The sequence below is a fragment of the Melanerpes formicivorus genome, unplaced genomic scaffold (assembly GCF_026170545.1).
Source record: "Melanerpes formicivorus ecotype bairdi unplaced genomic scaffold, bMelFor1.0.p_v2 SCAF_33, whole genome shotgun sequence".
Classification (NCBI taxonomy): Eukaryota; Metazoa; Chordata; class Aves; order Piciformes; family Picidae; genus Melanerpes; species Melanerpes formicivorus.
The window spans coordinates 3,376,893-3,399,882 of record NW_027142385.1 but is presented as its reverse complement, the minus strand read 5'-3'; the positions used below and the strand labels follow the sequence as shown (position 1 = coordinate 3,399,882).

The 22,990-nt window shown below is 58.3% G+C and overlaps 2 protein-coding genes across 3 annotated transcripts; one reads left to right on the top strand and one right to left on the bottom strand.

The window, feature by feature from the left end:
• Positions 1-4,480: 4,480 nt before the first annotated feature.
• On the top strand, positions 4,481-10,985 carry FPGS (folylpolyglutamate synthase). Of its 2 annotated transcripts, none has more exons than XM_068155677.1 (15): positions 4,481-5,148; positions 7,130-7,258; positions 7,367-7,420; positions 7,526-7,590; positions 7,674-7,788; positions 7,891-7,968; positions 8,256-8,317; positions 8,417-8,519; positions 8,602-8,679; positions 8,756-8,903; positions 8,985-9,083; positions 9,258-9,408; positions 9,511-9,586; positions 9,909-9,975; positions 10,056-10,985. In XM_068155677.1, the coding sequence occupies exons 1-15, from the start codon at positions 5,128-5,130 to the stop codon at positions 10,481-10,483; spliced, it is 1,674 nt and encodes a 557-aa protein (XP_068011778.1). In that variant the 5' UTR covers positions 4,481-5,127; the 3' UTR covers positions 10,484-10,985. The 2 variants fall into 2 exon arrangements, with proteins under 2 accessions (XP_068011778.1, XP_068011777.1); XM_068155676.1 differs by lacking the exon at positions 4,481-5,148 and adding an exon at positions 5,849-5,984.
• Positions 10,836-22,004, bottom strand: ENG (endoglin). The gene is made up of 15 exons (XM_068155678.1): positions 21,903-22,004; positions 17,648-17,805; positions 15,609-15,743; positions 14,846-15,008; positions 14,503-14,659; positions 14,210-14,342; positions 13,801-13,975; positions 13,572-13,711; positions 13,309-13,446; positions 12,926-12,970; positions 12,706-12,816; positions 12,369-12,614; positions 12,094-12,157; positions 11,897-11,998; positions 10,836-11,484 (listed from the first exon to the last, which is right to left on the bottom strand). Exons 1-15 carry the CDS (start codon positions 21,958-21,960, stop codon positions 11,366-11,368), a joined length of 1,944 nt encoding a protein of 647 aa, XP_068011779.1. The 5' UTR covers positions 21,961-22,004; the 3' UTR covers positions 10,836-11,365.
• Between the last annotated feature and the right edge of the window lie 986 nt (positions 22,005-22,990).

Below are 22,990 nucleotides of genomic sequence, written 5' to 3'. Positions count from 1 at the left end.
GCGGCAGCCAAAGGGGGCTTGTCAGGCAGGGGCGTCCTGGCACTCAGAGATGGGACAGCCGTAGATTGAAACATGAGCTATGTTAACCTGCATTTCCCAAGTCTTGATTTGATTTTACTTCGGCTCTAGAGCGTGACTTGGCCACGAATATGGTGGGGCAACCCCTGGTGAGGTGATGAAGGGAGTGAGGGATTTCCTGGAGAACTAGGAGAAACCCCTTATGATGTCCTTCCATGATCTCCATGCTCATCTGCTACCTTTTCCAGGGTGGACTCCAGAGCCCCTTATTCTCGCCAGTTCTCAAAAATTAGGCCCTTTCCTCATGCTGTGTGGATATGGAACAGGACAAGGTAAGGGAGAGCTCTCAGCACAGTACCACTTGATTTGGGGTTTTATGGTTGTATGTATCTGGATCCTCAGTACATATGCATTCAGGGAGTTTACTGAAGTGCAGTAGGAATCAAAGCTCTTTGTTTGACCCTCTGAGACAAACACGGCTGAGTGAGCGGCTCCACATGCTGGCTGAAGGATCCAGTGGTAACTGATACACTCTGGCACTCAGTGATCACTTTCCTGTTCACCACAGCAGTCCTTGCCATGATTGTGTTCTCACTCTGTAAATATTTACACAGCCCTTGGAATGCACAAACAAAAGTGTTTTGCTTAGATGAAAGGCATTAAAAATTCTCCCATTGCTTTCCAAATGGCTCGAGGCTGTGAAAACCTACATATTGCTGGACTTGTAATCCCTCTTCACAGACCAAGCAGCTCCTGAACAGCAGCAGCTCTAGACTCTTAACTGTGCCACTTTGCCTCTTAAAGCTAAGAAAAGGAGGAAATCAAACTGTGAAGCTTAGATGCCAAACTCTCAGCAGACTGGGGAATTAGTGCACCCAGACATTGCTTTCTGGGTGTTTGGAGAAGTTATTTGTTGTACTGTGTCCTCAAATGAAAGATTCTCAGGAAGGATCAGCAATAGTATAGCCCTGCAGGACTACAGAAGTGATTGTCCCTCAGTACTTGGCACTGATGAGGCTGCACCTTGAATACTGGGTTCAGTTTTGGGGCCCTCACTCCACAAAAGACATTGAGGTGCCAGAGTGTGTCCAAAAAAAGGAAACAAAGTTGGTGAAGGGTCTAGAGCACAAGTGGTAGGAGGAGTGGCTCAGGGAACTGGGGTTGTTTAGCCTAGAGAAAAGTTGGGTGAGGGGAAACATCTTGAAAAGGGGGTTGTAGCCAGCTGGGAGTTGATCTCTTCTGCCTAGTTACAAGCAATAGGACAAGAAGAAATGGCCTGAAGTTGCATCAGGTTGGACATGAGGAACAATTTCTTCCCTGAAAGATGTTAAACAAGTGAATTTCAGTTAAACAAAAAATGAAAGCAGCAGGAATCCCATGATAATGTTTGTTTTTAAATGTCCAGTCACAAACTGGTAGAAATCTCTGGCCTAAGACCAGGAACTGGAAGTTACTCCAGTACTCTGCTGTATAAAGATTACTGTCTGAACAGGTAGGAGTAGAAACATCATCAAGTTAATTTTTAGCTCTTTGTTTGATCAAACCAGTTGTGATGGCGCGTCTGGGATACCCAAGGTAAATATTCTTGTACGTGTGTGAGTTTTGTGTGTGGTTTGAATTCAAGTTTTCATGCAAATCTACCTTGACCTCAAGTTCCAGTAAAGCAGAAATGTTGCATTTGCTCTTCTCAAACTTGAAGCTTCTCCCTTTTTACCTTGTAAACGCACAGCCAGGACCTCACCTAGCAGAACCCTCCTGGCTGGCAGAAGAGAGTGGTGTGTTTCTGTGGGGCTTAGCCCTCTTTCTCTGGTTGGAGTTGCTGATCAGCAGGTTTTGCTGGTTACATCTGATTAAAATCAGCCCTTCTTGTAAATAATGTTTTCCTGTCTGCTCTAGGAACAAGGGTGGAATCGATTGCTTCATTTGAGGTTTCCTCTTACTGACTTTAAATTGCCAGTGGAGTTTTAAATCACTTTGATCCCGATCAATCCGTTTTTATAACTGCTCTTTGAGGCTGCAGCAAACCTCACATTCTAATGTTCCAGTGGACAAGTTCTCCCTGTGTTTTTCCTGGGGCTATCTCTGCAGGTGCCTCCTCTATCGCTGATGCAATCAGCGATGGTGCTGGGCTGGCAGCTAGCGGTGTGTGCACTTACCAGCCACAGCTTGCAGGGCATGAACCCTACAGCTATTATGTGCACAGACTAATACAAAATGAAGCTTTCCAAAATTTCCATGCCTTTTCCTTACCTGCCTGACACCACTGCTCCAATGCTCATCTCCCATTCCCCTGTTACAAGTTGTGTGTTTTTACAAAGGCTTTTGAGGCCTGCAGGCTGTGTTTTTGTGTCCCAAGCTTTTTAGGGAACACTGAGCAACAGGTTGGCTGGAACTGGGGAGGAGCTGTGGTAGGGTTCAGAGTCCTTCACTGACAGTCCCTCCTTGCTTCTCCTGGAGCCTCTCCATACAGCCACTGCAAGAGCAGTATCTGCCTTGTGCTTGACTTCTGTGAGCATGACCTGGCTGGCCTCCTCAGAAATGCTCACATCAAGTTCACACTGGCAGATTAAGAAGGTCATGCAGCTGTTATTGAATAGACTTCACTACATCCACAGAAACAAGGTAATGGTCCAGATCTGTACTGTGCCCTGAGGTCAGCCTGTTCTCTGTGGCTTTGTGGGTGTCTTAGCACAGGCTGGAGGGAAATCTTTCCTTGTCCTCCACATCTGAAAGCTTTGCTGGCACCAGTCACACAGGGAAAGGCATAGCCTGAAACTACCACAGTACCTTAATGGCCTATGTGGTGGTTTGGCCCTGGCTGGGGGCCAGATGCCCACCAAAGCTGATCTATCACTCCCCTTTATAGATGGACAGGGGAGAGGGAAAAATATAACAAGAGGCCCATGGGTCAAGATAGAAGCAGTTTAATGGGGCAAAAAGTGAAAGCAAAGGCTACCACTGCAAAACACAGCACATGAAAGATGCTACAGGGAGAACTAACTCCATCTCAGCCAAACCCAATACAGCCTAACCTTTCGACGTGTGTCCTTGTACACACCTGCATTGAAACCTGAAACCTGCAAATATCCTGATGACACAGGATGGGGTCCTGAAGCTGGCAGACTTTGGGCTGGCTTGACCTTTCAGCCAGGCTAGGAACAGCCAGATGAACCACTACCCCAACCAGGTGGTGATGCTGTGGTATTGGGCACCAGAGCTGCTGCTTAGTAGGACCTGATGGGGTCTGCCCACTTCTCTGCCCCTCCCGTTGCTCCAGATAAACTTCACTGCCCTTCTTTTTCCCCTGGGTGACTAACACAGCATCTCACAGGGGATCAGAACTATGGTCCCCCCATTGACCTCTGGAGCACAGGCTGCATCATGGTAGAGATGTGGACCCACAGCCCCTTCATGCAGGGGATCACAGAGCAGCACCAGCTTGCCCTTATGAGCCAGCTCTGCAGATCCATCACACCAGAAGTGAGGGCAGGAGTGTGGGCAAGATGTGGAGCATGGGAGAGGTGTGAAGCAGTGGTGTGGGCAGGGTCTGAGACTGGGACTGGGCACCCCTAAGCCTCTTCCCTGCCTTGTGCATTGGCTGCTGCACATTCATGGCACTGAAGAGTGCCAGCTGCTGGCAGGGAGGCTGGGGAAGCTCCTGCAAATGTTATTTGTCTCCTGGGAGCCAAGTGTACAGTGGGACACTGAGCTTTCCTTGCTGCTTGGTGTAAGCACAGCTCTCACCTTACTCATACAGAGAAGAGGGTAAATTTGGCCTTGCAAGACCTCCTTTGGGAGGGCAGAGTCATGTCCTCGGTTTTGAGCAGACAGGATGCTGTCTGCTCCAAGTCTGAAGGAACAGAATACTACATGTAGGAATCTGTTGTAGCCTGTGCTTGGGGGTTGTCTCTAAGGCAACGAGGCACTGGACCACGACTTCTTCTGGTTGGACACCATGCCCTCAGACCTCAAAAACATGCTGTCTACTCACAATAGTCCATGCTGGAGTGCCTGATCCTACCGTGCAGGTGCTGGGGGCAGGCACCCAGCCACACCAACCAGACTGAGTTTCTTTGACAAGGTGTTTTGAGCAAGGGCTTCTCCAGTGAGGTCTTTCCATCTGAGATGAGTCTTTCTTCAAGGTGAAATGCCTGCTGGCTTTAACAGAGCTCTTCTGTCTCATCATGTGGCAGCTCAGCTGGCACCAGCTGTGTGCCTGGGGAGGTGTATTAAAGTCTCTTTACTGTAGGTCTCCTCATAAAAATAACTAATAGAATGGAACAGCAGCAGGGTCATCTAAAGCTGGATGCCACCAGAGAGGGACCTCAAAGAAAGACATCTCAGTACCTACACCATGCAACAGTATGCAGCAGCTGCGCTTTCTTCTCTGCAAACCGCAATTAGGAGTCTGGTTGGACACACCCAAGCCTGCTGCCTTCCCCACAGTGCCAGCTGCATCAGGAGTTGGGTGGGGAAGGGAGCTGTGAGTGGGGTGAGACCTGCCATCCGCTGCCTGCAGGGATTTTACAATGGTGTGGCAGTGCTGGGGTGATTCTTTAAATCCTCCTGTTTTCACTCCTCTGCCCTGGAGGTCTTTGTGTGTCTTGACCACAGAACAGAAGACTTTGAAAGAAGTTTTGAGCAGAAGACCACTGCTTTCCCTGGGTGCAGCCAACAGCCTGATGCACTGTGATGGTGTGCACACCTGCCAGAGCTTGCAGGGCTAACTCATACAGAGCAAATGCTCCTTCCCAGCCTGCAGCGCTAAAACCTGTGAAGCCAACCCATACAGAGCCAGTGCCCCTTCACAGCCATCAGTGCCAGCCAGAGCTTGTGGGGTTGACCCATTCAGAGCAAGCGCTCCTTCGCAGCCTGCCACAGTGGAGCCACTCGCTGAACACCTTCCACGGCTGTCAGCTGCCATGGGACATCTCAGTGAGCCCCACAGATTCCAAACCTTTCCAAGAACTAATATGTGAATCACGCAGTGAGTGATAACCTTTGGCATTTGATAGGTTGCCCGTTAACTGAGTTAACAACAAAAGCTACACCAGTAGCATGAGGTCTTGAGAGAGGAAGCAGTGTGGAGTCGTTCTTGGGACAGAAAGGATGACGCAGGACCTCTACAAGGTAAATCTCTCTTCGTATGGGGCTCCGAAACAGCATCAGGTTGAGGTTGAGGACACTTGATTTCTTTGTTAAAAATAGAGCTGGTTGCAATCCATACTCCAGATGATTTTTGCTGGTGAATAAACACCATCCTGTTTCCAAACAGCCGGATTTAACCTTGTGTCATTGCAACGGACAAAGCAGCTGGAGTGCTGTAAAACGGCACCTCCGGCATTCCCGACGGCAGGTTTGGGTTCATTGTTAACTTCCCTCCGGGGTGTTTGTGGCTCTGCCTGCCTCTGCGTCGTTAACGGGAGGGAGAGTCACTGCGGTTCTGCATGAACACAGCGGCACCAGAAGCATGAGCACAGGAGGGAGGCCGTGGGGGCAGAGGAGGCCGTTGGGGGCAGCCCGGCTGCTGCCGTGGCACCGGCTGAGGGCGATGCGGGGTCCGGGTCCGGGAGGGAACCCAGCGCAGTCCCCGTGTCAGGCCGGGGCCGCAGAGATGAGCCCTGAGGAACCTCCAGCCAGCGTGGGCCGAGTGCTGCGCCCCGGAGGCGGCTGGGCAGGCGGACTAAAGGTCTCTACCCGGCCGCCCCTCTCCCTCACCGCCCCTTGCCAATATGTCGCCCCCTCCGATGTGGAGACGCGCTGCCCGTCCCAAAGATGGCGGCAGGCCGGGGGGCGGGGCGGGACGGTCCCGCCTCCGGCGGCAGACGCGCGAGCTCCCGGCGGGAGGCGCGCGGCGCGGCGGGATGGTAACGTGGGGTCTGCGCGCGTTTCGCGGGGCGCTTCGGGCCGTTGCCGGGCGCCGGTTCAGCACGCGCCCTGCGCGCGCCCTCGCCATGGACTATCAGGTAACGGCAGCGCACGGAGCGCGACCTGGCACCGAGCGCTGCAGCGGGGGGGAGGAGGGTGCGCACGGGGGGAGGGCCGGGCCGCGGCGGTGGGCCACCTGGCTGCACCCCGCTGGGCTGCGCGCTGGACCCCGGGGCTCCCCAGCACCGATCATCCCCAGAACTTCGGTGTCGGGTTACGGGGCCGGGATGGCACAGAGGCTCCGGTACTATGCGGGGTGGCCCCTCTCCCACAGCCCCGGGCCGTGCCAGTCGCTGTCTCCGTAGCTCCTTTCTTTCCCATGTCCGACCGTCATGCCGCAAGCCTCTGTTCCCCGGTGGCTGCCCCGGGGTGACCACGGCCTGCAGCAGAAGCCGATCCGACAACTGTGGCGCATCCCGGGCAGAGGCTGGGGTGTCCCGAGCCCACGTGTCTTCCAGGCGTCGTGGGGACGATAGCAGACCCCGTGCAGATAGACCCTGAGAGACGGGAGCTGTCCAGCCCCTGCCCTGCGCTCACCGGAGCTAGAAGTCCCACCGGTGCCCACGCCACTGTCTGCTGGGATGGGGTCTGTCTGCTGAGGTCGGGTGTCCCCACTCTTGGGGATATGGCACTGGCCCGTGCCAGGTCCCCGGTTCTGCACATGTCAGTGCTGCTGCCAGGACTGCAGCCTGAGTTCGGTGACACTGTGCCCTCTGGCAGGGGCTGTGGCAGCACACCCAGGCTGTCGCATGTGCTCCAGGCACGTGCAGCTGTCACTTCGTTTCTGATCCAGATTAAATCCCAGCGGGGTGGGGTGCAGGCACTGGAGCACTGCCTGCTTGCGCAGCCTTATCCTGCTGGAGCAGGGCTGGGTGCTGTGATGCCCCATGCCTGCCCCATGAGGCCAAGGGCCAGTGAGGGAGACTGGGCTGCTCCTGTGGATTAGTCTGTCCCTGTGGTGCCCCTGAGATGGGCTCTGGTGCTGCCAGCACATCCCTGCTGTGCCATGGCGGAGGTGCTGCCAGCATGAGTGGAGGCAGGCACTGCTGAGAGGACCGAGTCTGTTTGGGGGGTCAGAATGCATTGGGCATGAGGCCAACTGGCCACCAGGGCAGTGGGCACAGCTCTTGAGGCCATGGTGGTGGGCACCATGCTGACCACTCCTTGGCGGGGGTCTTTCCAGGATGCCATCCGGACCCTCAACACCCTTCAGACCAATGCCAACTTCCTGGAGCAGGTGAAGCGGGAGCGCGGTGACCCCCAGACACAGCTGGAAGCCGTGAAGGAGTTTCTGGAGAGGAGTGGGCTGAAGGTGAGGGGAAGATGTCCCCATCCCCATTCCCCTCCATCCTAGTAGCAGCGCTGCTGCACTCAGCACTGGCTGCCACAGGGGTCTCATGGAGTGGTTGACCCCCGGCAGGTTGAGGACCTGGATCAACTGAACATCATCCACGTCTCGGGGACGAAGGGCAAGGTGAGGCAGGCAGGTGGTGCCAGGAGGGTTTTGGGGGGCCTCTGGCATCTCAGGCAGGTGGTACCAGGAGGGTTTGGGGACGATTTAATGCTGCCATCTCCCCAGGGCTCGGCATGCGCCTTCACCGAGTGCATCCTTCGCAACTATGGGCTGAAGACAGGCTTTTTCAGGTGGGCAGGGGGAGCCAGGAGTGTTTGGGGGGGGCGGTGGCACTATGCCTGACCATGCCTCATGGCTCTACCTGCCCCTCCAGCTCCCCTCACCTGGTGCAGGTGCGTGAACGGATCCGCATCAATGGGCAGCCCATCAGCCAGGAGCTCTTCAGCAAGTACTTCTGGCTTGTCTACAACCGCCTAGAGGAGACCAAGGTGGGGCCCCTGGGGCTTGTGGGACCCCTCCTGGGGCCATGCGTGCCACTGCTGGTTGTGGACACCCTCATGCCATCCCCTTACATTTGCTCTGCCCGTCAGGATCCAGCACATCCCAGCATGCCACCGTATTTCCGCTTCCTCACCATCATGGCCTTCCATGTCTTCCTGCAGGAGAAGGTAGGTGGTGGTGGTGACCTCCAGTTTGTGATGAGTGTTCAGATTGGTGGGGACATCAAACAGGGTGTGGAACATGTGGTCCAGCCCTCTTTTGGAGCTGAACGTGCAAAGGTCAGTCTGTCATGGCTGTAACCTGTGCCAAGTGGATGGTTTCTGTCCATGGGATGCACGTTCAGTCATGTGTTTGGAGAGGTGGTGGCAGGGACTTGGTGCCACCCACATCCTTGAATCCATGGAGACACATGGCTGGTGGTCCTGTGATGGATCTGGTGTCCCCATGTCCCCAGGTGGACCTGGCAGTGGTGGAGGTTGGCATTGGTGGTGCCTACGACTGCACTAACATCATCAGGTAGGAGCTGGTGGAGACAAATCCATCCTCTGGGTCTACCAGGGCCTGGTGTCCTTGCAGCAGGGGGACAGCAGGGACACTGGCATGCTATGTCCCTAGAGCGCCGGTGGTGTGCGGAGTCTCTTCCCTGGGCATCGACCACACCAGCATCCTCGGGGACACCATGGAGAAGATCGCCTGGCAGAAGGGGGGCATTTTTAAGGTGGGGAAAGCTGGTCCTTGCCCTGGCTTTTGTGTGTTCAGGGTGTGCTCCCCGTGGTCCTGAGCACCCCTGTACTTTGCAGCCCGGTGTACCAGCGTTCACAGTGGCACAGCCCGAGCGGCCATTGGAGGTGCTGAGGGATCGAGCCCAGGAGCTGAAGGTGAGTTGAGTGGCAGGGGGGCTGGATGTGGGGTACTCTGTGGTGAGGGGGGGCACTCAGCCACCTCTTTCTGCAGTGTCCTCTCTACCTCTGCCCCGAGCTGGATGCCTTTGAGAAGGACCATCAGCCATTGGAGCTGGGGCTGGCAGGTGCCCACCAGCGCTCCAATGCTGCTCTGGCCTTGCAGCTGGCGCGGATGTGGCTGCAGCGCCGCGGCTACCAGGGTAAGGCAGGGGGACAGGGATGGGTGTGGGGGATCCCACTGTGGCCCTGAGGGTCTCAGCAGAGTGCCTGTCCACACCCAGGTCTCGGGGAGCTGATGGAGGTGGCACCAGGCACTGAGCTGGTGGGAAGACCAGTGCCGCTGGCACCCACTTTTCAGCCCACTGATGCCATGGTCCAAGGTGCAGTATAGCCACGCTGGGACCACCCCTCTACTATGTCACAGGGCTTTGGTGGGGATCACATGGGGCCCCTGGCCAGTGCTGCTTGTGCTGGAGGGCACAGCCTGGCTGCCTGCCTTGTGGGGGTCCTGGTGCTGGAGAGAGGGTTCCAGCCATGCCCTGTGCCCCACTCAGGCCTGCGGGAAACGGTGTGGCTGGGCCGGACCCAAGTACTGCCCCATGGCCCCGTGACATGGTACCTGGACGGAGCCCACACCACCAGCAGCATCCAGGCCTGCGTCCGCTGGTTCCGCCAAGCCGCCCTCAACCAGGGCAAGCCCCATGAGTAAGCAAGGACACAAACGGGCACATGGTGGGGGAGCACAGTGGCAGTGGTGGTGCTGGGAGTCCTTGTGGGGCATGGGCCACCTGCCCTTTCTCCCCACAGTGGCTCCGAGGTGCGTGTGCTGCTCTTCAATGCCACGGGGGACCGGGACACAGCGGCATTGCTCAAGCTGCTGGTGGTGAGGTTTTGGGGAGTACATTGGGTGTCAGTGTGCTCAGATGCCTGGGTTCTCTGCCTGTGTGGAGACCTGCTTTGCTGTGGGTGTGAGGAGTCATGAGGTGGAGCTGATGGCTTGCACGTTCTGTCCACACTGCTGTCCCTAGTTCTATCCCACCTCAGTGACCCCTCTCCAAGGGTCTTGCAGCCACAGGTGCAGAGGAGACTTGGATCACCCCCTCCCTGGACCCTTGTAACCCCACTGGTGTGGGATTGGTCACAGTGGAAATTCCACGGGTGGGTTCTGAGGGCTTCCACAGCACCAACCCTCCCTCTCCCCACAGCCCTGCCACTTTGACTATGCTGTCTTCTGCCCCAACTTCACTGAGGTGTCAGTGGCCAACAATGCAGGTGAGTGCTGGAGAACTGGGATCATCCCTAACCTCTCCCTACCTCCTCTCATCTCTGAGCCCCATCTCTATCCTTCTCAGACCAGCAAAACTTCAATGTGACACTGGAAAGTGCCCTGACTCGCTGCCTGGAGAACCAGAGGACCTGGACCCGGTTGCTGGAGGAGAAGGGGACATCAGACCCCTGGTTTTCAACTTCCCTGCAGGCAGGGGGGCTGCTGCAGCCGGCCCCTGCTCGAGGGACCCTGCTCCTGGTCACCCCAGCCCCACCACCCCTCAATTCCCCAGCTCTCGTCTTCCCCTGCCTGGCCCAGGCGCTGCGGTGGGTGGCCCAAGGCCGGGATCCCTACCTGGCAGCACCCCCTGCCATGGGGGCTCACACCCACCCTGCTGCCAGCAGCGGAGCTGTGCTGCTGCAGAAGGCAGCTGCTGTTCATGTCCTGGTCACTGGCAGCCTGCACTTGGTGGGGGGGGTCCTCCGGCTGCTTGACCCTGCACTCTCTCAGTAGCTGGGGGTGGATGACTCCTTTTGCACCTCTTTTTACTTGAAGCACTGTTTTTGTCCCTGACGATGTTCGGGGGCGGCCATGGGGGACATACAGGATCCCCAAGCCCATCCCAGCTTGGCCTTTTTCACCCTAGTGCCTTTTGCCTGTGCCCCCCCATGGTAATACTGGCCATGGGGGGAACATTCCCAGCCCCCAGCCCACCTTGGTGAGACTGACTGTGTAGCTCCTGGGCTGTGGGGTGCTGCCCCAGGCTGTGTCGGGGTCCTGGTGCCCGGTGTGGGTGGGTGGTTTTGGGGGGGTGGTAGGTGGGAGCCTCAAGCCACGGTGAGGCTCAGCATCAGGACACGACTAATTTAACATAGGAGAGATTTTTATTATTATTAATAAGAGTTTGTAACTTGGATGGGGAATTGGGGTGGGGGGTGGGGTCTGCCCATTGCCCCGCAGTAGGGGCAGCAGCCCTGCACCTCCCACCCCCCCAATAAACTTCTTGCTGCTCCCAGTGGTGCTCGCTGCCTTCCTGGAGGGATGCAGGAGAGTTACAGAGGTCATCCCCAGTACTGGGACATGTCCTGGGGGCACCTACATTTGTGCCCCCCCCCTCCCCATTTGATGGGGAGCCTTGAGGGGGGCTTTAGCAATAGCTGCTCTCTCCACCTTCCTGGTGCACCCAGCAGCAAGGTTCCCCAGTGGGGTCGCAGGGTGCCTCCACCCCTGGTATGGGCTGCCCTTGGAGGGCCAAAGCATTCACTGAATGAGTAACGGAGGCCCCCTCCGGGCTTGGCCTGAGACTTGGGGCAAAAAGACAGCTTAATTGGGTCAGGCTGGGTCCCCAAGTCCAGCAGTTGGGGGCTGGGTGGGCTCGGGGTGGGGCCAGGGTGGTCAGGCCATGCTGCTGGTGGAGCAGGGGGTGCTCTGGGTGCTGCCGATGCTGTGGTTGGTGCTGCTGCTCTCCGAGGCCGGTGCCGTGCTGGAAACCGGCTGCAGTTTGGAGATGGGACCTGACTCACGACATAGTGCCAGGGGGAGAAACACCAAAGGGAAACCAGACTCAGGGTGGCCAGTGATGGCCGTGGCTCATCCCCACAGGACCTTCCAGCCCCCCCCACAAACCCTCCCACATTGCTCCCCAGCCAACTCCTGAGCCCCTGGGAGGGAGATAGGCACAGGGCACCATGGTGGCTCCAGAAAGCAGGTGGCAGGAGGGACCTCAAGACAGCAGGGGGACCTTGGGAAGCTGTGACCACTCCAAAGGAGTTATTTGCCAGTGGCATTGCCAGGAGAGCTGTACAGATGACAGCAACACAGCAGCTCGATTTTGAACCAGGGGAGGATACTGGCAGCCCAGCAAGGGACATGCATGTAGCCCACACCATCCCACCATGGAGGTTCCCAGCAGCAGTGGGTACTCACGAGTGTGGGAGTAGATGTACCAGAGCCCAGCAGTGAGGAGTGCCCCGATGAGGAAGGCGCCAAAGGTGATACCCAGAACAGCGGCCAGCCCCAGCCCACGGTCTGCAGCAGGATGAGGCCATCAGCACCACTATGTTGGAGATAGCCCCTTCCCACCCCCATTCCTGACCTAGCCCACTCCCCTGTCTCAAACTTACTGTTGGGTGGCCGCCAGCTGTCCTTCACTGTCACCTCCAGGACCTTCTCAAAGATGGTGTTGTTCTGTGGAGGTGGATGCTGGGTGAGAGGGGGAAGACCTGCACCCCAGGAGCAGGACAGGGCTGGGAGCCCCCAGGCTGTCTGGGGACCAGGGATGATGCTCCTGGCCAGGCTTTACCACCTGGCAGCAGGACAAACCCACCAGGCTGCCACTGCCTATGGTAGGGGCCAGCACAGTGGTGGCATCACAGGGTTGGGGGCTACTCATACAGACCTGCAAGCCAGCCTTGCACTTGAGGGTGGCAGAGAAGGGGACACGCCCATCCTCGGGGACGGCATAAGTGAAGCAGAAGCGCCAGATCTTCCTGCCGTGGCTGCTGGGGGGCCCCTCCAGCACAGCCACCCCTGCACTGCGTGCCTCCCCGCCCTGCACCAGCAGCACCGGCTCCCGCCCTGGCACTACCAGCCAGCACTCCTTCAGCTGCAGGTCAGCTGGGTGGTCCTCCCACCGCATAGATGCCTGCCACAGCAGGGAGGAACAAACATTGTTAGGGTCACCAGCCCAGGACGACTGAAGTCCCCCAGCCCGGGCACCAAGCTAGCAGCAGTACCTGTACAAAGGACTCCTTATTGACCTCCAGCTCAGTCTGTGGCCTCTCGAAGTCGTCCGTAGGGAAGAGGCGCAGGAAGAGCTCCCGTGGGATCTTGCACTTGAAGGCCACCTGCCGGCAGGAACAGTGCTGAGGCCACCACCCGGTGCCCAGCACCCAGCCAGCAGTGGCATTGGCACCCTTTTGCACCCCTGGGCCCGCTGGGAAACCCAGCTCTTACCCGCATGCTCCGCGGCGCTGCCCCCTGGGCCAGGTTGAGGATAAGCTGCAAGAAGGTGAGGAAGGTTGAGTCATTTTAATAGTCCCTGTTGTCAGAGTGTGTTGCTCCCACTGGGATGGGATGGGGGAGGTCCCACCATGGGATGGGATGGGATGGGATGGGATGGGATGGGATGGGATGGGATGGGATGGGATGGGAACCCATCTCCCATCTCTCCAGCACCCAAGTGCAGCATCAGGGCTCAGCCTTGGGCTGCAGCAGGACATTTCCAGCCATGCAAAAGCAAGGCAGTCTCAGTGATGAAGGCTCACTGGGCATGACTGGAGCCCCCTGGGGCTTCAGTGGGGCTGTGGTCACAGTGCCCTGACCATCTCCCACCTCACCTCGTTGTTGGCATGGCCCCTGTCCTCCAGTGAGGTGCCACAGTGGCTGAGGGGGGTTCTCAGCATGAAGTGAGTAGCATTCTTCTCTGCCTGGCAGCTGATGTCCCTCAGCGTGATGTTCACCAAGTCCTTGATGGGCTGGGAGAAAAGTATTCAGTTCTCAGCCACTGGCTAGGAACAGCCCCATGCCACCCACCCTGAGCAACTGGAGCAAGATGTGGCCCCCCTGGGCAATGCTGGCAAGCATCCTGACCATCCCTCACCTGCAGATGGGACCTATCAATGACAATCTCCATAGTTTCATCTGTGCACTTCCAGGGCTGGAGCATGAGCAGCAGTGTGCTAGGTATTGAGTTGGTGGTGGGGGGTGTAAGGGTGGGTGTCACAGGCATCTTGACTGTCTCTGTGGTATGAGAAGATGGAGAAGGGGATGAGTGGGAGTGGTGGGACTCTCCTCACCCCTTCCATCCTGCCCAGCCCTGGGTTCCTCACCATGGTCCAGGATCTGCAGGCTGATGCGGGTGCTGGCAGGGATGGTGGAGTAGGAGGCGATGGTACTGCAGTTCATCTCCAAGGCTTTGGCAATAAGGCCATGCTCTGTGTCAGGCAGGAGTGACCCAGGGAGCAGCATCGAGGACATGTGTGTGATCCTGTACTTCCCAGAGACCTACAGGGAAGGGAGACAGTGCTGGAAAGGGGGATGAAGACAACTGGAGATGCTCAAGGTAGGGACAGCTTCTAGGTTAGTCTGCCTTGGGAGGGCTTTCAGTGAGGAGACTGCCACCTGCCCGTGCCCAATGTCCACAGATGCCTTGCTCCCCGCAACACTGGCATCTCTTGGGCACCTGGGATCCCCCTTGGAGAGGGGACACACATGCACATACGCCCTGCTCAGCCATACCGAGAATTGAATGTGGCAGTTGTTGACAGAGAGGGACCAGGTGGGGTTGGCCTGGCTCTGCAGGATGAGGATCTGGTTGCTCATCTCTCTCTCAGGACAGCTCAGGGACAGGTTCACCTCTCTGATGAGGAAGCTGCAAAACCATGAGATTCCTCCCTCAGCATCAGCATCCCACACCAGCTGGTCATGTACCCACCTTGGGGTGGAGGGGCTCTGCATATGAGGCATCCCAACCCCTTACTGAGCATCTTCAAGCAAGTCCCACCACCTGTCCCACCATCATTGTACAGTACCTGGGCTCTGGCTGCATCCGGATGATATGGGCAGCCCTGGTGCTCTGGGCATCCCCAAGTGAGCAACCCTTCGTCTCATAGAAGAAGACCTCAGCCTCAAGATGCAGTGTGGCATTGAAGTGCTCCTGGGGAATGCAATCCAGGGGACTGCTGGCATCTGCAGAGGTGGGAGGGTCATCAGATTGTATTCAGTGGGTGGGGAGATGCTGGGGACCAGGGGCATCTGTCCCCATAGCATCTCTCCCAGGACCATGCCCACCTTGGTGGGTTGTCACATTCTGAAAACAGGAAGAACATAGTTACCCACTCCAGCCCACCAGTACCAGGCCCTGGCCCCACAAACCTTCTCCCAGATGGAGCTCGACCCAGCGGGGGTCCCGCAGCTCACTGTAGGATGTGATGCCCCTGTAGGTGTCTCGAGCCCAGGCCAGCAGCTGCCCCTCACTGGTGGCCACAGGCAGCTCAGGGTCCAATGCTGTGGTCATCCCCTGGTCAAGGTGGGCATCCTGTGGGGCAAGCAGCAGCCTGAGCCAGGGTAGGGGATGAGATGCATCCCTTCCTGGCATGGGCTGGTGTGGGAAAAGTGTAGAAAGCCTTTCCCTGGCATGGAAGGTGTTGGTGTAAAGAAAAGCCAGGAGGGCAACCCTGGAGCCCCAGCTCCATTGTGGCTGGAGGTCACCCCAGATGAATGGGAGGTTTTGGGGCCACAGGCTGGGAGCAGTGTGGGCGGCCAGCGGCACGCGGGGAGCTCAGCCCACTTTATTATTAGCCACAAACAAAGCAGGAGGTTTATTTTGCTAACAAACGCCCGGCCCCGGCTCAGCTCACTGGAGCCAAACCCCATCCCTGACCTTCCTCCCGACGGCCAGAGGAAACGGGAGCTTTTTCCAGACCTGTGCGTCATTCCCTGCCCAGCCAGCCCCATGTCAGTGCCAGCAGGAGTGGCCAAGAATGTCCCCTCCTCCCCAGGGCACCACCGGCATCGCCTCCAGGGAGAGGGAGACCAGTCTTCTCTAGAGATGGCTCTGCAAATGTTTTGGGGGATGGTCCCAGCCCTACTGCTCCCTGGGGTCCCTGGGTTCTTGGTGTGGGGCTGTGGCACTCACGGTGTGGATGATCAGATTCGGGCACAGGGAGGTGACAGTGGCTGAGCATCGGGCACACAGGAGGACGAGCACTGGTGAGCGGGTGCAGCCACCAGCTGGTGGCGTGACAAGCACCTTCAGCGGGAAAATAGAGTCCTGGGGGGAGAAGGGGAGAATGTCACCACCGTGACCCTGAGCCCCAAATGCTGTCACATACTTGGCTGCCCCGCGGCCACCCCACCTGCCTGGAGGCAGGTGCGAGAGCCCTTGGGCTGGCCCCCAGCATGAGCCATGCAGGAAGCAGCCACAGCTGGGTTTAAGGGCAGGCTGGGGGATGTGTATCCGCACTGCAGGGCAAACAACCCCTGGCTCCTCCAAGCAAGAGACCAGGACATTCCCACCTCAGCGACAATGGTATCTACACTCTGGGGTCCAGGCCACTGCCATACTGGGGTCTAGGTACCCACTCCTTGGGGACAAGGCATCCTTTTGTCTGAAACTGGGTAAACTCTGCACTGGACCCCAGAGTGTTATCCCATTGTGGACTGCATATCCCCACAACAGGCACAGTAGCATTCCCACACTGGAACAGGGAATCCCCATGCTGGGCACTGGGACATCCACCCATGGGTTTCCCAGTCCTATCCCAGCACAACACAGCTGCTCCAGGCTTGGGACTGGCCATATCACTGTGCAAGAATGCCAGGGGCACAGTGGTAGCACACACCACTCCCTGTGGCCAGCGCTGCCTGGTGGCCTCCAGCCGGAAATCTGGATGGGGAAGCCGAAACACCAGGCTCTAAGTTTGGCAACTGCTGCCTGAATCACTGCTCTTAAAGTGCTGAGGCAGGCAGCGGGCAGGGAGAGCCAGCCGGGGACCAGGCAGATGGAGGCAGCCACAAGTAGAGAGCACAAGACTGGTGGGCAGGGGCCGTGGGCACCCCGGCCTGGCAGTGGCCCCAAGGCGAATGCGGGTGGCTGGGGTGCTTGGGTGGCCCTGGCAGCCGGGGAGGAGCTGGCGGCTGGTTTTCCTGCCTCGTGTTTTGCGAGGCTCCATTGTTCGGCTGTGTGAGCGGCAGGAGCCTCCACGCTGCCCCGACGACGCCTTTCAGGTTATTTTTTTTCGCATCGTGGGGATCTGCTTATAGAAAGCAGCTTCCAGTAATTCTTCTATAAGTGGAGCCGTGTCCCTGCCCGGCTCCCCCTGAGCGCCGCAGGGCTGGGTGCCGCGGCCGTGACGTCAGCGCGTGTCCCCTGCCGCCGCCGGTGACAGCCTCGGGGCACCCCCAGCCCTGGCGCTTATTCATGCACCGAGGTGCCAGGACCAGGTCACACCAGTCTGGGGCTTAGGGGCCTTTGCCAAATGCACCCTCCCCAGTGGCTCCTGCCCAGGTCCTGCCTCCCCCTGAAAAGCAGAACTGGAAGAGCTGTGAGGTGGCAGAGAGGGAGTGTGGCGCCGGGTGGCCCGGGGCTGGGCCAAAATCGCGTGCTGGGTTTGCTGAGGCCGCCGTGCAAAGTCATGTGCTGGTGCAAACCCACCCACAGTGTCAACCAGTACCAGCACCAGCTGGAGATGAAGCCCCAGCCTCATCTTCACCCAAAAGCTGCCTAGAGCACCCACAAAGTGGTTATCACCCCTTGGTAGGCTGTGTCAACACTGATGGTCAGATCTCTACTTGCTTGGCAGCCTTCAAGTGATGTGCCCTCCATTCCTCCCTCCATCCTTCCCCTGTCCCTCCATCCCTCCTATCTCTCCCTCCCTGGGAGGGAGGTCTCCATCAGGTGCCCATGGCTGTGTCCTGCTCCTGAACTACGACCAGGCCACCTCTCCAGGGAAACAGCAGTTCCTGGGACACCCAGCACAAGGACAGCCCCCACAGCATGGGCTCTTAGAAAAGTTGTCTCTAAAGATTAAAGCCAGAGTCACCCATGGTTGTGTTGGGACTAGAATACAACCGTGGTAGAGGTTAACCTGAAACAGTTTCAATAGCTCAGCTGGGACAGTGCTGGAGTGACACTGATGGCATGGTAAGTGCTGAGGTGACACCCCACTCTCTCACCTTGGACCACTCGATGTTGAGGATGTGCACTTCATGGTCGGTGCTCAAAGAGCTGCTGCTGACACAGCCCCGTGGCACCGTGCTGGTGGCATAGGACAGGGTAATGGGCGGCTCCGCAGTCACTGGCTGCAGGTCACAACCCTCAGCTCTCCCGGGGTCTGGGCGGAAAACAAGAGACCATCAGCTCCCGTAGCACGGACGTGGGGTGACACAACACGCTGGCGGGGGCTGCATCGCAACACCAGCCCTGGTGCTGCCCCCACATCCCCGGCGTCACCACGGCCCCGTTGCCGGCACAGCGCCCGCGGGACAGTCTGCTACGTGTCTGTTCGGGGCTCGTCTGCCGCTGATGTTCCCCGCCGTGATCACGTTAATGACCCTCGGATCCGGCCTGGAAAAATCCACTGTCCTGGCTCGGCACCGCCGCCTGCCAAAACTCGCGCCTGGCTGCCCTGAAGGCTGGGGCGGTGGCGGAAGCCCCCCCGCATCCCCCATGCCGCAGGAAAGCGGGAAGCACAGGTATGGAAATGGCTGTAAAGCTCATCCTCCGCAGGCGCCGAGGCGTGAGCTTTGCCCCATCCCAAACCCCCCGCGCGGCACGCGAGCAAGCCAAGGGAAATCCTGAGTGCAAACAGCCGTTTGAAGGCCTGCATCTGTAAATCCCTGTTTGCCTCCGACGTTTCCCCTGCCCTAGGCAACTCTGCTGTGGTCAGGCTGTGCTCAGACTGGATCCTGGGCTGAGAGGCGTCCTGGGGACCTGTCTGCACCCCCTGGTCCTGCAGGGAGCTGAGCAGGACGGAGCCCCATGACCATGGATGGGGGCTTCCCACGGGGAAATGGTGCCTGGGGCGCTGTGTTTGCTTTGGAGGTGGCCATTGAGCTCCATCCCTTCCCATTCCATCTCTTCCCATCCCACCCCTGGTGACTCCAGCTGTCAAGTCTATCACAGCATCCCTGGCCCATGTCTTACTGCTGAGATGGTGTAGCTGTGACACCAGGGGCATAGTGCAGACCCCCCCAGTGAGGCTGCCATGGACCCACCTATTGTCTGACGCTTCCTCCCCTCAGCACAGCAGCCACATGGCCGGCAGCACTCGGGAGGAAGATAAACAGCTGCTTATCTGGGCGCCACAGACTACGGCCCTCTTCCCCTCCACTCATGACCCGACAGCAGCGGGCACAGCCACGTGGCCCCAGCATTGCTGGGCAGAGGATGGGCAGCTCATCACACCTCCGACAGCATCCCGTGGGGAGGTCAGGCAGGGTCAGGGGGCTATGGCTGAGCTGACTCCTGGCGCAGGGCAGGGATGCCAGTAGTGGGGACGAAGGGCAGCAGTGCCAGTCAGGCACCGTCTGTCCCTGGGGAAGGCAGCAGCAGGCTCCAGTATTATGTCAGGATCAGATAAGGGGGCTCAGCTGGGCCGCCGGGGCGATCAGATAAGGGCACTGTTATTTTTGTACTCCAGGAAAGGGAAAAAAAAATTAAAAGGAAGAAAGAAAGAAAATCCACTTTATGTTTTTCCAGCCGCCTGCCCTGTGCCTTGTTCTGGTGTGGCAGAGACAAGGGAGCAGGGACGGTCCCACTGTGGCTCCCCTCTAGGTCTTAGGTTTCTGGGAGCAGATCAAAGGTCCCAGACAGAGAGTGACGCCCAGGGGTGCCAAGCTTGGGGATGCAGGGCTGGGGTGGCTCCGGCAGTGCAGGATGCCCCATGGGATGGGCAGAGCCACTCCAGCATCCCAGCATCCGGCTGGGCCACCTCAGGACTTGTGCAACAAGCCAGCCAGTCTCAGCCTGGGATGGACCTCATACTGCCACCCTCCGCGCCAGCACTGGCTGTTGAACCATGTGGAGGTGGCATCGGGGGCTATGACAGTGCTTTGGAGCTGACGCAGGCGATGTCATCCCTGCCCCTCTAAGTCAGCCAGGCACAAAGCAGGGACAGGACAGGATGACCCAGCACCATGCTTGCCCCGTGTGAAGCAGCATCAGGAGCTGCTGCTGAAGTGGAGGCATAAAGTCCCCTGCTGCTGTGCCTGTGAGGCCCCCTGGCACTGCATCTACCATGGGTACCTCCAGCCCCTGGCACTGTGCCCACTGTAGGCACCCCCAGGCCCATGGGTCCCTGAAAGGGAGAGGCAGCAGCTGGATAAGACATGGTATGTGTGCCACAGGTAGGCAGGACAGGGATCATTATAGCACAGCTGCTCAGGACCCGGACATATAGCACATCTACGCAGGACAGGGACCATACAGTACAGTTACTCAGGAAGGGGTCCATATGGCACTGCTGCATAGTTTTGGATGGTATGGCACAGATGAACAAGATATGGTCTACATGGCAGTTACACAGGACAAGGACCACACAGGCACAGTCACATCCAACAGGGACTGTATAGCTCAGCTACATAGGACAGGGACTGTATGGCACAGCTACACAGGCTAGGGACCGCATGGCACAGTTAGGACAAGAACTGCACTACATAGCTACGCAGGACAGTCAGGATACGCAATAGCTACGTAGGATGGGGACTATATAGCACAGCTAAACAGGACAGGGACCATGTACCACAGCTACTCAGGATGAGGACCATATGACACAGTTACATAGGACTCAGCCCATACAGCACAGCCATGTTAGTGCAGGGACTGTCTGGCACAGCCATGTTAGTGCAGGGACTGTACAGGGCAATTACAAAGGACACAGACTGTATGGTACAGCTACAGGGCAGAGATGACATCCCACAGCTGTGTAGGACGGGGACCAGATGGCACCACTAGGTGGTATAGAGACAATACATCACAGATAGGGAGGACAGGGCCTCTCTGGCACAACTACAGAGGAGGCAGATCATATGGCACAGCTATAGAATGGAGACTACCACACAGTTACAGAGGATACAGACATTATTGCACATATACATACGATGGAGACCACATTGCACAGCCATAGGATGGGGACCGTATGGCACAGCTATAGGGGACATGGCCCATATGGCACAGCTGTAAGACAAAGACCATATGGCACAGCTAAGGAGGAAATGGACCTTATGGCACAGCTGTAAGGGACTGTATGGCACAGCTAAGGAGGTCGTAGACTTTGTGGCACAGATGTAAGATGGAGACTATGGCACAGCTAAGGAATACATGGACCTTGTGGCACAGGTGTAAGATGGGGACTGTATGGCACAGCTAAGGAGGACATGGACCTTATGGCACAGCTATCAGACAGGGACAGCTACCCAGCACACAGACCTTACTGTATATCTCTGTAGGATGGGGACTGTATGGAACAGCTACAGGGGATGTGACTCATATGGCACAGCCTCACCAGACAGGGACTGCCTGGCACAGCTACCAGGCACTGACCAGGGGTGACAGTAGGCAGCAAATGGGTGCCAAATCTGGCACTGGGGACATCCCAGCAGCACCCACCAGCATTGGCCTCTGTGGTGGCCAGCAGAGACTGACCCAACCAGGATATACAGTACTGCTGGCCCTGGCCTGCAGCTGCCTTCCCAGTTCCCGTTCCCCACTGGTGGGTCGCATCCCAAGGTGCCCCAGCTCCAAACAGCAAGGGTGTCCCCAGGCACAACCCTCCTTGAAATTCCCTCTGTGGCTTCACAGGAGCCTTGGTGTGGCTTTAATGCTTCCCAACCTGACTGCTCCGGCGCTGGATGAGCCCCAATCTCTGTCCCCATGACCCATGAGGAGTTTTACACGGTTTTTCCCATTCTATACCCCTGGTCCCTGGTTCATCCCACACACCCCATAGCACCGGAGGGACACAGAAGCCCCCCTGCCACGCTGGGTGCCATTGTCTCGACCAGGGTACATCAACTGGTGCCTTAGATGCTTCTGGAGTCCCAGTGACGCAGCCTGGATTTGGGGGTCCTGGCGAGCAGCAGGGATGTGCTGTGCGTCCCTTCCCACCCCAAAACCTTCTCTACTGGGGGTGACACCTCCCGCGCCGGCACAACCGGGACCTCTTCGTCTGAGGACCCAGCACCCCTCCAGGGACTCGAATCGGCGTGACAGAGTCACGGGTGGCTGCTGCCGTCGCTGCCGAGCCGAGGATCCCGTCCAGAGGTGCCCTCCCGAGGCGCGCCGGAGACTCAGGCACCCCCCTCGTTCAAGCCACTCCGGAATGCAGTCACGGGTGGGTCCCGCCGTCGCTGCCGCCCCGGGGTCCCGTCCCGGTGTCTCACCGCGGCGTGTCGTGCTCCCCGTCCCCGGTGCCCCCTCAGCCCCACTCACCCGGGCGGCCGAGCAGAGCCAGCAGCAGCGGCAGAAGCGGTGCGGCGCGGGGGCCCATGTCCGGCTGCGGCCGCTCCTCGGGAGCCAGCGCCGAGTGCCGGGCGGCGGCGGCAGGAAACCGACTCCCTTCGGAGGAGGGTCCGCGGGCGGCGCGGCCCCGGGCCGGGAGGAAATACCGCTGGCGGCGCTGGGGCCGGGCCGGCGGCGAGGGGGGGCTGCCGGCAACGGGGGCGGGGAGGGAAGGGGGGAAGTAGGGGATCCCCCCGGGATGCGTCCTGCCTCAGTTTCCCCTCTGCGCGGTGAGGGGCAACTCCTCCGGAGGGTGCGCTGGGAGCGCCTCCAGCACCTGGCACTGGCACCCGGGGTCAATGCCACCAGGGACCCCCAACGAGCTGGCACTGAGGAGCGAAGGATGGGACACAGAAGTTGGGGGGGCCTGTGGCCCCATGACACCCCGACATTCAGCCCACATTGTCCCTAGCCAGCACCCCAGCAAAATCACCATGTCCTAGGCCAGGGACTGCCCCATGGCTCTGGATGCCCACTCTGGGGCCATGCGACAAAGGGAGGCCCCCTTAGCACTGCTGCCTGCATTGCCAGTACCTTTGGCCTGCCACAGACAGGGTCTGCCTTGACATCCCCACTTGGAAGCTGGTTTTGGGGGTGGGAGGTCCCCCAGGACAGGACTATTAGGGTGAAGAGGGTCATAGTTGAGCATTGCCAGGATGGGAGCTAGAGAGTGGCTGGCAGCACACAGAGAGCCACTTCTGCATCCCTGCCCATTCATCCCACTTGTGCCAGCAGCTGCTGTCTGAGGTGACAGCCTTCCCACAGTGGTCAGTGGGGCTGGCAGTGGGTGCAGATCTCTGGTAGTGGTCTCTATCTTGAATTATGGCCATGGGCAGGGGGACACCACGGAGACCTGTCAGGGAAGCCAACAAGACCTGTCCCCACCAGCCAGGATGTCTCCAGAGATGTCTGTGACCCTGGGTGAGCAAGAGACATCTCCCATGACAGAGCACTGCCATCTCCTGGGGACCGCGGGGACAGATGCTTACCCAGGGGTGGGGGCAGGGGTGGGGACCAGG

What these genes read in the sequence shown, in the direction of transcription:
- FPGS (XM_068155676.1), top strand. Translation starts at nt 5,883, where the DNA reads ATGGTAACGTGGGGTCTGCGCGCGTTTCGCGGGGCGCTTCGGGCCGTT. An exon ending in TCTCGGGGACGAAGGGCAAG is followed by an intron (nt 7,421 to 7,525) that starts GTGAGGCAGGCA and finishes CCATCTCCCCAG; the next exon opens with GGCTCGGCATGCGCCTTCAC. An exon ending in CATTGCTCAAGCTGCTGGTG is followed by an intron (nt 9,587 to 9,908) that starts GTGAGGTTTTGG and finishes CTCTCCCCACAG; the next exon opens with CCCTGCCACTTTGACTATGC.
- ENG (XM_068155678.1), bottom strand. Translation starts at nt 21,960, where the DNA reads ATGGGCCCCCGCGCCGCACCGCTTCTGCCGCTGCTGCTGGCTCTGCTC. An exon ending in CCTGCAGATCCTGGACCATG is followed by an intron (nt 13,712 to 13,800) that starts GTGAGGAACCCA and finishes CTCATACCACAG; the next exon opens with AGACAGTCAAGATGCCTGTG. An exon ending in AGTGCAAGGCTGGCTTGCAG is followed by an intron (nt 12,158 to 12,368) that starts GTCTGTATGAGT and finishes CCACCTCCACAG; the next exon opens with AACAACACCATCTTTGAGAA.